At 42.5% G+C, this 13,942-nt stretch overlaps 1 protein-coding gene across 1 annotated transcript; it reads left to right on the top strand.

Annotated features, from left to right (window-relative positions):
- On the top strand, positions 1,173 to 3,771 carry LOC109210034 (protein transport protein Sec61 subunit gamma-1). The gene is made up of 3 exons (XM_019373407.1): positions 1,173 to 1,350; positions 1,434 to 1,552; positions 3,519 to 3,771. The coding sequence occupies exons 1-2, from the start codon at positions 1,257 to 1,259 to the stop codon at positions 1,547 to 1,549; spliced, it is 210 nt and encodes a 69-aa protein (XP_019228952.1). The 5' UTR covers positions 1,173 to 1,256; the 3' UTR covers positions 1,550 to 1,552; positions 3,519 to 3,771.

Genomic DNA, 13,942 nt, shown 5'->3' with positions numbered 1-13,942 from the left:
ACGAAGCCTTTTTTTTATCTGGTTTGCCGCTCAAAATCCATTTTGGTATTTGGCTTCTCCTTCTTTGAAATCCATGGCTTCTTCTAAAAGGGAAACTTTCAAAATCTATGGCTCTATGAATTCTTCTAAAAGAGGAACTTTCAGAATCTAAGAATCCATGTCTTCTTCTCCAGAATCGATGGCTTCTTCTAAAAGGGAAACTTTCAAAATATATGGCTTCTTCTCCTTCTTTGGAATCCATGGCTTCTTCTCCGGAATCTACGGCTTCTCTCCTTCTTTGTTCGTCTCTATTTTTAGTTTTAATACAATGTATACAGTATTTTGCTTGGGTAAAAGACGCCATCTCTGACGAATTTTCTTTTCTTCTTTGCTATTGAGTCACATACAATGATACAAATATATATTCTGTACAAATACACCCAAATTTGAGTGTACGTATTTTTTAATGCAAATACAATTTATTTTTTATATTTTCGCCTGTATTTATGTATTTCGAAGGTTAATTTTTGTGGCAGATCTCTGTATTTTTTGAATGTTTGTTGTCTGAATACAGCCAAATTAAATACAGCGAATTGAATACAGTATAAAAGCAACTACTCATGAATACAGTGAATTGAATATAGTCGAATATCATTGTATTTGTGATTTTTTATTTTTTTGAATATAGTCGAATTGAATACTGTGAAATTGAATACAATGTAAAATAGTTATGAATGAATATAGCCGAATTGAATATAATGTATACAACCTAATTGAATACAGCGGTGTACACCCTATTTCTTGATTTTTTGTCGTTTGAATACAACAGAATACAATACAGTGAAATTGAATACAATGTAAAATATATAAGAACGAATACATCCGAATTGAATACAGTGTATACAACAAAATTGAATACAGCGACATACATCCCATGGCAAACAATTAGTAGCTATGAAATGTAATTAGCTAAATTATAGCGACGCCCAACAATAAGTTTCCAAACAATAGTTATTTCTGAAAGTTTCTTTTAGTTTTTTCCGCTGGACATTTCGGGTTACATGCAAAACTTTGGGCTAATAATTTTTTCCGACGGCCATACAACGTAGTTTTATCAAAAATAGTTGAAGCCCAATTGAACTGCACAGCCTATGCATAAGCCCAATTTCTTTATAGCGGGTCGGATGAAAAGAAAGCAAAAATTGGAACCGCTTTCTGCCTTTAGTTCTTACAACCTCCCTCTGCCGCTAGGAGAAACCGATTATTCTCAGACCAAAATGGACGCTCTGGACTCTGTTTTCGATCCCCTTAGAGATTTCGCCAAAGACAGCGTTAGGCTTGTTAAGAGGTGCCACAAGCCCGATCGCAAAGGTACTATCTCAGTTTGTGTATTGAATCCATTGATTTGTAAATGTGCGTGCATGTTCGTTAATTTAATTGAATGTTTTGTGCAGAATTCACCAAAGTTGCGACTCGTACTGCAATCGGTTTTGTGGTGATGGGATTTGTAGGATTTTTTGTCAAGTTGATTTTCATTCCTATTAACAACATCATCGTTGGTGCTTCCTAACCGGTAACTCCTACTCTTATGTGGATCTACTGATACATCTCGTAAATTTCGCTACATCTGTTGATAAATTACAGGCTTTCTGTTAATTAAGGTTTGTTTCACTGATTTATTAGATTTGACTGCTCCTATGCATATGCGTGCTACATAACTTATCGTACATGACGATCATTGTTCTTATTTAACCAAGTAGCGAATCTTCTGTGTGGATTGCTCCTTGTATGGGTAGCTTGACCTTTATCTCAATAGTATGACGAGCTTTGTTAGATATTCTCTTGATTATTTAATTGCGCCTAGAAGTGCTAGTTGATTAGATTTAGGACAGAAGAATATGAAGAAATAAAAGACATGAAGTAGTTCCTAGTATGAAAAAGTCTCATTCTGTTACCTAAAATTCATCTCGTGCTTTGCAATTGTAGAAAGTATGATAATACCTTTGTTGGTATTGTCAAATAAACAAATGAACTTTTCTTTTTGGGTCCCAATTCCATACTGACTTCGGCCCTCAAAAGAATTTTAATAAGTAGAGGACCCATTGTCCTCTTCCTTCTTCCACAACCATCACCTGTATTGATTTGTTACGATTATGTTGGAGGGGGTGCTATCAGAGAGGGAAGATATCCTCAAGCTCTGAATATGTCCAACTTCCATTCATAATTTGGTTATCTGAATAATACAAAAGAACCAGATTATGTAAGAATTTTATTATGACAGTGGTATCTAGGCCAAGTTGCAGTCACCTTGATTAGTCCACCAAGGCTTATAACATAGGAAGGTGAACATTGTCAGAGATAGGGGTGGGTATTGGTCGGTTCGGTTGTGAATGTTATCGGTTCGGCATATCGGTATATAAATATGCTAAACCGATAAACCGAACTGATAAGATATCGGTTATCAAGTATTGGTTATCGATCCTTATTGGTTCGGTTATCGGTTTACCCGATAAGAATCGAAAACATCCAAAAACACTATGTTTTTATTATAGAAATCGTGATCATACAATTAAAGAAAATTTTTGTTTTTAAGAAAAGAGGGATAATTTCAATTTTAGAAAATAAAACTTTCTTTGCATGTGAAAATCCTAAGAAATGATCTCAATTTTAAGAGTCATAATTTAGTAGGAGTAACTAATAAGACATCCAACATTCTAATCTTTCTAACTATCTTAATACAAGCGGGCATAATTCACAGGAAAATAATAAAATCCTAATCTTGTAAATGCTAAATAATCAGTGGAACAAAAGAAACAAATAGAAAAACTAAAAATCTGAAAATTAATCCCTTAAAGTTTACAACTGAAAAATGAAGATGAGAAATTTATTAAAGTTTAAAACTTACCCTAAGGAGTGCAGTCTAAAGATGAAGAGTGACTAATGAGAGTAGGAGAGAATGAAGCCCTATGGTGGCTTTATTACTTGGTGGATAAAATTATAATTTTGATAAAGCTTATTGAGTTAGCGGTTCACCCAATAACCCGATACCGATAACCTAATATTTTTTTTTCGGTTCGGGCTATTGGTTTTACCCGATATATTCCACCGGCCCTAGTCAGAGATCACTTGCTCGCCTTTATTGTCTTTGCTGGGATTTGAACCAGTATCTCATGGTATATTCTAGCTTCATGGACTGCTTGACCACACCCCCCTTGGGTGCAAAAGCTGAAATATGCAAAATTAATAGCATGGTGTCTTCATGCTTCCAAGTATTGTCATGTTTGTCTCAAAAAGGAAAAAAAGGGCGATAGTCAATTCGTCTAGTTTTTTCTTATTTGATACCTATCCTTGGTCGTTTTCTTTCAGGATACATATCCTGTTACGGCTTTGGATGTTTTGCTCCATGGATTAATAAACTGCCTTAACAACTCTATGGCTGTGAATTATCTGGAATTACTGCTTTAAACCCTTTTCTTCTTCAGAATATTTATTACGGTGGTTTGTGGCAAGAAAACTGAAACTATTTTGTGAAACTGCAGGCCATGTAAAGGAGAAGCCACAAATGGAGATGTAGCAAGGAAGCAACACATGAAGTCCTCCCAAATTAGTTTAATTTTGTAACCTGTAGCTGTTGGACATCTCTGACGTCTTATTCTGAACCTCCTTATTGGTCTGAGTTAATTGCATTCAAATTGCCTTCCTCACCTCCCACCCTCTCCCTGCACCCCTCAATTCTCATGTTGTAATTTTGAACACTTTCTTTCAGGTCAAAGCACTTATTTCTTAGCTTTACTTTTCTGGTGTGTTTAGTGCAGAGGTAAATGTTTTCTATGCAAAATGTTCTCATGAAAGATGTTTTTTATGAAGAATAATTTAGAATGAAGAATGAGGGTATTGTTTTGACGGATAACGTAGCCTGTATTATAGGCTAGCTCTTTCTAATAAAATGATATATAAAAGAACGTGCTATTCACATCACAGAGTACATATATCGATATGAACAAAAACTTTCAAATTTCTCATTTATTTAGGTTTGTAAAATAATAAGAAATTCATTTGAAAAAAAACTATACCATTAAGCAACTCTACGAATAGATAGGCATAGAATAAATAGAGAGAAGGACGGTCTCTACCTTTTCTAGTTAGTGAGGCGTGTAATTCTAATGGTTAGTTGACCATTTATTCGCCCGATAGTATTCCAAATAAAGAACTAATACAATAAAAATGGTGATTTTGGTATCTTTTGTCTCAGGTTCCTCTTTGTGTCTGCTAAACAATTTATCTATACTATATTAAAAGCACGAAGCTTCTTAGTAAATGTCGTTCGTCTTTTTTATCCTTAAAAATAGAATTCACGTCGAATAAAATTGTAATTTAATTTATTTTCCTAATCTAAAATACTATTTATTAAAAAAAAATTCTTATTTGAAGTATGCATGATCCTAATATTTAGGACTTTCGTAACTAAAATTTTAGCTATGATGATATCGTAAAAATTGCACGGGCGCCCTATTTGGTCGCCCCCATTTAACCTATACCCACTTTTTAAAAGTTTATTAACTTATACCACTTTTTAAACAACTTCAGGCATTTTTCTCCTCCTCCTCCTCCTCCTCCTTCTTCTTCTTCTTCTTCTTCTTCTTCTTCTTCTTGTGACAGTGATTTTATATGGTGTTTGTGAATATATTTTAAAGTAGTTTATAATATTTTACAATGGTGAGTTGTTATGGCGTTTTTTTTACTATTGCTTAGGGTTTCTTCTTCTTCTTCTTCTTCTTAATTGCAAAATGGGTTCGTTAGATTTATTGTTGTTATGACAAATTGATGATTGGGCTTTGTTCTTGATGATATTTGGAGGCATATTTTAAATTTGAGCTCATTTGGAGTAAATTTAGGTATTAAATCGTATACTGGATTGTTATAATTCAAAGAACAAATTTCTATTTCTAGGCAATTTGCACTTCAGGCCTATTTGGTCTTAAGTGCATGAAAACATTGGTTGCACTTAAGACCTTTTAGCCTTAAGTGCATCTGAAGTGCAATTTTTCACTTCAGACTTATTGGCTTCGAGTATAGGAAAACGTTTGTTGCACTTCAGACCTTTTGGCCTTAAGTGCATCTGAAGTGCAATTTTTCACTTCAGACTTATCGGCCGTAAGTGCATGAAACCATTGGTTACACTTTAGACCTATTTGGCCTTAAGTGCATATGAAGTTCAATTTTTCACTTCAGACTTATTGGCCTTAAGTGAAGGAAAACGTTTGTTGAACTTCAGACCTTTTGGCTTTAAATGCATCTGAAGTGTAATTTTTTATTTCAGACTTATTGTAACGACCCAGCCGGTCGTTATTAAAATTTACGCCCCGATCCCCTATTAACTGCTTTTCCCAAGTTTATTTCTGCTATTTTGATTTGCCGGGATGTTCGGTTTTGAGTTTCGGAGAGTCTTGGGACACTTAGTCCCTAAATGAGAGCTTAAGTGTTGGAAAGTTGATCGTAGTCGGAACAGTATGTAGACGGCCTCGGAATGGAAATCCGATGGTTCCGTTAGCTCTGTTGGGTGATTTCGGTGTTAGGAGCGTGTTCGGATTGTGTTTTAGAAGTCCGTAGCTAATTTAGGCTTGAAATGCCGAAAGTTGAATTTTTAAAGTTTTCGGTCCGATAGTGAGATTTTGATCCGAGGGTCGGAATGGAATTCCAGAAGTTGGAGTATCTCCGTAGTGTTGAATGTGACGCGTGTGCAAAATTTCAGGTCATTTGGACGAGGTTTGATAGACTTTTTGATCGAAAACGCGTTTTCAGAGTTTTTTGAATTCTTAGGCTTGAATCCGATGAAAAATAGGTGTTTTGATGTTGTTTTGAGCGTTCCGAAGGTTGGAACAAGTTTGAATGATATTTTGGGATTGGTTGGCAGGTTTAGTTGAGGTCCCGGGGGCCTCGGGTGTGTTTCAGATGCTCAACAGACCATTTTTGGACTTGGAAAGATTGCAGATTTTCTGCTGTTGTGTTGCAGAGAAAACCTTTATTGCGTTCGCGAGAGGGTGTCGCGTTCGCGTAGAGCATCTGGGTGGAGCAGCTGAAATGTGCTTCGCGTTCGCGATGATGTCCCGCGTTCGCGTAGGGGCTGCCCGTGTAAGCTACGCGTTCGCGAGTGGACCTCGCGTTCGCGAAAGAGGAATTTGGCCAGCAGGACTTTTGTGCATCACGTTCGCGGTAGTAGCCTCGCATTCGCGAAGAAGGAATTAAAATACCTGGGCAGAATGTTTTAAAAGGGTTATTTCGCGAATTTTAGCCTAGTTTCCTCCATTGTTAGGCGATTTTGGAGCTTTTTGAAGAGGGTTGAGGAGGGATTCAAGGGGAATCACTTGGAGGTAACATTTTTGACTTCATAGCTCGTTTTTATGTGATTAAAGACCTAATTAGTGGTGGAAAACTTGTGAAAAAGTGGGTAACAGTTTAAGAGACCTAAAAAGGGATATTTGAGGGGTCAATTGAACTCCGATTTCTGTGTTCTTGTTATGTATAGACTTGTAAGAGTATGAGGATTCCGAAAATGTAAATTTTACCCGATTCCGAGACGTCGGCCTGAGGGGCTTTTTGGTCATTTTACCTAATTTTACGTATTAGCTTAGAATTTAATTGTAGAATCAGTTACTTGAAGTGTTATTTACATTATGAAATTTAATTGATTAGATTTGGGCCATTTGGAGTCGGATAATCGTGGCAAGAACGTGGTTTCGGGTTGACATTTGAGCCGGTTCGAGGTAAGTGGCTTGTCTAACCTTGTGTGAGGGACCTTTCCCCTTAGGACTGTTATTGTGATAATTGAAATGCCTTGTACGTGAGGTGACGAGCGCGTACTTGTGCTAATAGTTGGAAATCCGTTTTATTTTCATTAAAAATAGCCTTGAATTGTGTTCTTCCTTTTTCTTGCTTACACTACTTGGAAATTTAGCCTGCTGTTAGTTTAGAGAAGCATGTCTAATTGACTAAATTGCTCTATTTGCCTTAAATGCCTTATTTGTATTACGTGAAGCATTCTAGGTTAGAATTATCTATTTTGCCTTGGTGCGAAGTTGAGCTTAATTGAGTATTATTTTTCTTTTTTTTTGCTATTGTTGTGCGTTTTATTTTGGGGCTACGAGAAGGCATCCCGGGAGACCCCCTGTACTTATTTATGATCGAGCTGAGGTGCGGGATACCGAGAGATCCCTGGCACATACCTATTGAGGATACTAAGAGATCCTTGGGATACCAAGAGATCCCTGGCATATATTGAGGATACTAAGAGATCCTCGGGATACCAAGAGATCCTCGGTTATCATCCTTGTGATTGTTTTTGCCTCTGTGTTAGTCGTAGTTACCTTTATATCCTGTGATACTTTCACTGTTGCACTTAATTATATTGTTCTTATCTACACTGTTGAATTTTATATTCAATTTAATCTCAGTAAGGCCCGGACCTTTCTCGTCACTACCCAACCACGGTTAGGCTTGACACTTACTAAGTACCGCTGTGGTGTACTCATGCCCTTCCTGCACATAATTTTTATGTGCAGATCCAGGTACTTCGACTCAGTCCTACCACCCCTGAGGCGAGACGACTGCTATAGCGACTTCGAGGTATATCTGTCGCGTCCGCAGACCGAGGAGTCTCTTTCTATTCTTGCTGTTTAGTACTAGCCTTCTGTATTTCAGTTCTTGTTAGACATTCTGGAGTTAGAGCTATGTAGTACTTCTTAGCTTGTGATATGGGTTTCCGGATCTTGGATTTATGTGTTGGTTTTGAGAATTAAATATGGTGTATGCCGAGCGGCACATTTAAACGCTGTTTATTCCTTTATTTCTGTTTTAAATTGTTTTACTTCCGCAAATTTTGGTTTTTCTTCCGCAATTTAGGCTTACCTAGTCGTAGAGACTAGGTGCCATCACGATGGTTCACAGAGGGCGAACCGGGGTCGTGACAAGTTGGTATCAGAGGTCTAGGTTCATAGGAGTCATGAATCACAAGTCGGTTTATTAGAGTCTCGCTGGTCGGTACGGAGACGTCTGTACTTATCTACGGGAGGCTATGTAACTGTTAGAAAAATTCCGTTTCGTTTGATTTCCTTGTCGTGCGAGATTTTTTATATCACAATTCTAAACTTCTGTCTTCTATTCTCTCACAGATGGTGAGGACATGTGCTACTCAAGATGAACAGGCACCCGCGCCCCCTACTGGAGCCGTTAGAGGCCAGGTCCAGGGCTGAGGCCGAGGACGCGCTCGTGGTGCAGCCAGAGCACCCGCGCGAGCTGCCGCCGAGGTACCACCAGCAGTACCAGCCGGAGTCCAAACACTGATGCGTCTGCCACTACTACTCCAGCACTCCAGGAGACTTTGGCACAGTTTATGACCATGTACACCACTATAGCTCAGGCAGGGTTGCTTCCCCTTGCTGCAGCTAGATCCTAGGCCGGGGGAGGAGCACAAACTCCCGCCGCCCGCACTCCTGAGCAGCGAGTGCATATTGACCAGGTCCCAGAGGCTATTCCTGTACAGCCGGTAGCCCCAACTCAGCCCGAGGAGAGGGCAGTAGCTTCAGAGGAGGAGCAGAAGAGGCTGGAGAGGTTCAAGAAGTATCAGCCTCCGACTTTCAGCGGACTAGCCTCAGAGGATGCCCTTGGATTTCTTGAGGAGTGCTACCGTATCCTCCGTACTATGGGCATATCAGGATCGAGCGGGGTTTCCTTCACTACTTTCCAGCTTCGAGGAACCGCCTATCAGTGGTGGTGTGTTTATGAGTTAGACAGTCCGGATGAGGCATCTTCCCTGACTTGGGCCCAGTTTTCAGATATGTTCACGAGGGAGTATGTCCCCCAGAGTCATAGGGACGCCTGGCGCGCGGAGTATGAGCATTTGCGCCAGGGTACCATGACTGTCTCGGAGTATGCTGTCCGTTACACTAACTTGGCTAGACATGCACCAGCTTTGGTTTCTACGGTTTGCGAGAAGGTTCGCCGGTTCATTAAGGGGCTTATTCCCAGCATCAGATCTAGCATGGCTCGTGAGTTAGAGATAGATATATCTTATTAGTAGGTGGTGAGCATTTCTAGGAGGATTGAGGGTATGCATGCTAGGGACAGAGAGGAGAGGGAGGCCAAGAGGTCTCAAGAGTCGGGCCATTATTCTAGTGCCCGTGCCCCAGCTGCAGGTCGTCATGGTAGGGGTCATATGAGTCGCCCCGTTCATTCAGCTCTTCCAGCAGCCAGTGGTGTTCCAGCCCCACCGAGGCCTCAGGAGCCTTATTATGCACCTCCAGTATCTAGTGCGCCTCCTGCACGGGGTGCTTCCAGTGGTCAGTCCAGCAGACCTGGCCCGAGCCAGTCACAGCCGCCACGTCCTCCTAGAGCTTGTTTTGAGTATGGTGACACACGCCATGTGGTGAGGGATTGCCCTAGACTTGGGAGGTCTGCACCCCCATAGACCCCTCAGCCACAGCGCGCCCCGCAGAGCTCTCAGGCTATGGTCCCAGCACCAGTTGCTACTCCACCGGCCCAGCCAGCCAGAGGTGGAGGTCGGGGAGGTAGAGGTCGCCCTCGAGGGGGAGGCCAGGCCAGATACTATGCTCTTCCAGCCCGTACTGAGGTTGTCGCCTCCGCTTCTATCATCACAGGTACTATCTTGGTCTGTCACAGAGATGCATCGGTTCTATTCGATCCAGGCTCCACTTATTCTTATGTGTCTTCTTATTTTGTTCCGCATTTGGGTTTACCTCGGGATTCTTTGAGTTCCCCAGTTTATGTTTCTACTCCTCTAGGAGATTCTCTTGTTGTCGAGCGCGTTTATCCGGTCATGCTTGGTTGTTCTTGGTGGTTTTGAGACCAGAGCCAATTTATTATTGCTCAGCATGGTTGATTTTGATATTATCTTGGGCATGGACTGGTTGTCGCCCCATTATGCTATTCTTGATTGTCACGCCAAAACCGTGACACTGGCCATGCTAGGTGTACCGCGTATTGACTGGAGGGGTGCTCTAGGTCACACTCCCAGTAGAGCTATTTCTTTCCTTAAGGCGCAGCGTATGATTGAGAAAGGTTGTGATGCGTATTTAGCTTATGTGAGAGATGTCAGTATGGATACTCCTTCTGTCGATTCAGTCCCAGTAAAACGGGATTTCCCTGATGTGTTTCCAGCTGATCTTCTGGGCATGCCACCCGATAGAGACATTGATTTTGGCATTGATCTGTTGCCGGGCACTCAGCCCATTTCTATCCCTCCGTACCGTATGGCTCCTCCTGAGTTGAAGGAGTTGAAGGAGCAGTTGCAGGAATTACTTGATAAGGGTTTCATTCGGCCCAGTGTATCGCCTTGGGGTGCTCCTGTATTATTTGTGAAGAAGAAGGATGGTTCTATGCGTATGTGTATTGATTATCGCCAGTTGAATAAGGTGACAGTGAAGAACCACTATCCTTTGCCTCGTATTGATGACCTGTTTGACCAGTTACAGGGTGCTTGTGTGTTTTCTAAGATTGACTTGCGTTCAGGCTATCATCAGTTGAAGATTCGGGAGCCAGATATCCCGAAGACTGCCTTCAGGACTCGGTATGGTCATTACGAGTTCCTTGTTATGTCATTTGGGCTGACTAATGCCCCAGCAGCCTTCATGCATCTGATGCACAGTGTTTTTCGGCCATATCTTGATTCATTCGTGATCGTTTTTATTGATGACATTCTGGTATATTCCCGGAGTCGGGGAGATCATGAGCAGCACCTGAGGACAGTGCTCCAAACCTTGAGAGAGAAGAAGTTGTATGCTAAGTTCTCAAAATATGAGTTTTGGTTGGATTCTGTGGCGTTCTTGGGTCATGTGGTCTCGAGAGAGGGTATTCAGGTGGATCCGAAGAAAGTGGAGGCCGTGCAGAGTTGGCCCAGACCATCCTCAGCTACAGAGATCCGTAGTTTTCTTGGCTTGGCGGGTTATTACCGTCGTTCTGTTCAGGGGTTTTCATCTATTGCAGCACCTATGACCAGACTGACCCAGAAGGGTGCTCCGTTCTAGTGGACGGAAGAGTGCGAGGAGAGCTTTCAGAAGCTCAAGACAGCCTTGACTACAGCCCCAGTTTTGATATTGCCTACCGGTTCGGGGTCTTATACTGTCTATTATGATGCCTCGAGAGTTGTCCTTGGAGCGGTATTGATGCAGGATGGTAGGGTAATTGCCTACGCGTCCAGACAATTGAATATACATGAGAAGAATTATCCTGTCCATGATCTTGAGTTGGCTGCCATTGTTCATGCATTGAAGATTTGGCGTCATTACTTGTACGGTGTGCCTTGTGAGATATATACTGATCACCGGAGTTTGCAGCATCTGTTCAAGCAGAAGGACCTTAATTTGCGTCAGAGGAGATGGCTAGAGCTACTGAAGGATTATGACATCACTATCTTGTATCACCCGGGAAAGGCCAATGTGGTGGCCTATGCTTTGAGCCGCCGGGCAGAGAGTTTGGGGAGTTTGGCTTATTTACCAGCAGCAGAGAGGCCTATGGCGATGGATGTTCAGGCCTTAGCCAGCCAGTTTGTGAGATTGGATCTTTTGGATCCCAGTCGAGTTCTAGCTTGTATGGTCTCTCGGTCTTCCTTGTTTGATCGTATCCGGGAGCGTCAGTTTGATGACCCTCATTTGCTTTTCCTCAAGGACAAAGTGTTGTATGGCGATGCTCGAGATGTGACTTTAGGTGATTACGGAGTATTGAGGATGCAAGGTCAAGTTTGTGTACCCAATGTTGATGGACTTCGGGAGTTGATTCTAGAGGAGGCCCACAGTACGCGGTATTCCATTCATCCGTGTGCCGCGAAGATGTATCAGCATTTGAGGTAGCACTACTGGTGGAGGCGGATGAAGAAGGATATAGTTGGGTTTTTAGCTCGGTGCCTTAATTGTCAGCAGGTGAAGTATGAGCACCAGAGACCGGGTGGATTGCTTCAGCAGATAGAGATTCCGCAGTGGAAGTGGGACCGGATCACCATGGACTTTGTATCTGGGCTCCCACGGACTTTGAAGAAGTTCGATGTCATTTGGGTTATTGTGGATCGGCTCACCAAGTTCGCGCATTTCATCCCGGTATGTACTACCTATTCCTCGGAGCGGTTGGCGGAGATTTATATCCGGGAGATTGTCCGTCCGCATGGTATTCCAGTTTCGATCATTTCAAACAGAGGTACTCAGTTCACATCGCGATTCTGGAGAGCCGTACAGCAGGAGTTGGGTACTCGGGTGGAGTTGAGCATAGCATTTCACCCTCAGACGGACATACATTAGTGCACTATTCAGATTCTCGAGGATATGCTCCGTGCGTGTGTGATTGAGTTTGGAGGTTCTTGGGATCAGTTCTTGCCATTGGCGGAGTTTGCCTACAACAACATCTATCAGTCCAGCATTCAGATGGCACCGTACGAGGCCTTATATGGTAGGCGATGTAGATCTCCGGTGGGTTGGTTCGAGCCAGGTGAGGCTAGATTTTTGGGCACAGACTTGGTTCAGGATGCTTTGGAGAGAGTCAAGGTGATTCAGGATAGACTCCGTACAGCCCAGTCCAGATAGAAGAGTTACGCGGACCGGAAGGTTCGTGATGTTTCCCACATGGTTGGAGAGCGGGTTCTGCTTCGGGTTTCGCCTATGAAAGGCGTTATGAGATTTGGGAAGAAGGGGAAGTTGAGTCCGAGGTTTATTGGCCCTTTTGAGATATTGAGGCGAGTTGGGGAGGTTGCTTATGAGCTTGCCTTACCTCCCAGCTTGGTAGGAGTTCATCCGGTATTTAATGTCTCGATGCTCCGGAGGTATCACGGTGATCCGTCGCACGTGTTGGATTTCAGCTCAGTCCAATTGGACAAGGATCTATCTTATGTTGAGGAGCCAGTGGCAATATTGGACAGGCAGGTTAGAAAGCTGAGGTCAAAGGACATTGCATTAGTGAAGGTTCAGTGGCGGGGTCAGCCGGTCGAGGAGGCGACCTGGGAGACCGAGCAGGATATGCGCAGCCAGTACCCTCATATTTTCACTACTTCAGGTATGTCCTTGTGCTCGTTCGAGGACAAACGGATGTTTAAGTGTGGGAGGATGTAACGACCCGGTCGGTCGATTTTAGAATATACGCCCCGATCCCCTATTAACTGCTTTCCCCAAGTTTATTTCTGGTATTTTGATTTGCCGGGATGTTCGGTTTTGAGTTTCGGAGAGTTTTGGGACACTTAGTCCCTAAATGAGAGCTTAAGTGTTGGAAAGTTGACCGTAGTCGGAACAGTATGAAGACGGCATCAGAAAGGAAATCCGATGGTTCTGTTAGCTCCGTTGGGTGATTTTGGGGTTAGGAGCGTGTTCGGATTGTGTTTTGGAAGTCCGTAGCGAATTTAGGCTTGAAATGCCGAAAGTTGAATTTTTAAAGTTTCCAGTCCGATAGTGATATTTTGATCCGAGGGTCGGAATGGAATTCCGGAAGTTGGAGTAGCTCCGTAGTGTTGAATGTGATGTGTGTGCAAAATTTCAGGTCATTTGGACGAGGTTTGATAGACTTTTTGATCGAAAGCATGTTTTTAGAGTTTTTTGAATTCTTAGGCTTGAATCCGATGAAAAATAGGTGTTTTGATGTTGTTTTGAGCGTTCCGAAGGTTGGAACAAGTTTGAATGATGTTTTGGGATTGGTTGGCAGGTTTGGTTGAGGTCCCGGGGGCCTCGGGTGTGTTTCAGATGCTCAACGGACCATTTTTGGACTTGGAAAGATTGCAGATTTTCTGCTGTTGTGTTGCAGAGAAAACCTTCATCGTGTTCGCGAGAGGGTCTCGCGTTCGCGTAGAGCATCTGGGTGGAGCAGCTGAAATGTGCTTCGCGTTCGCGATGATGTCCCGCGTTCGTGTAGGGGCTGCCCGTGTAAGCTACGCGTTCGCGAGTGGACCTCGCGTTCGCGAAAGAGGAATTTGGCCACC

Source organism: Nicotiana attenuata, chromosome 2 (assembly GCF_001879085.1).
Source record: "Nicotiana attenuata strain UT chromosome 2, NIATTr2, whole genome shotgun sequence".
Classification (NCBI taxonomy): Eukaryota; Viridiplantae; Streptophyta; class Magnoliopsida; order Solanales; family Solanaceae; genus Nicotiana; species Nicotiana attenuata.
This window is presented reverse-complemented; position numbering and strand designations above follow the sequence as displayed.

Coding starts and splice junctions, on each gene's coding strand:
- LOC109210034 (XM_019373407.1), top strand. CDS start 1,257: ATGGACGCTCTGGACTCTGTTTTCGATCCCCTTAGAGATTTCGCCAAA. Junction 1,351..1,433: donor CCACAAGCCCGATCGCAAAG/GTACTATCTCAG, acceptor TGTTTTGTGCAG/AATTCACCAAAGTTGCGACT.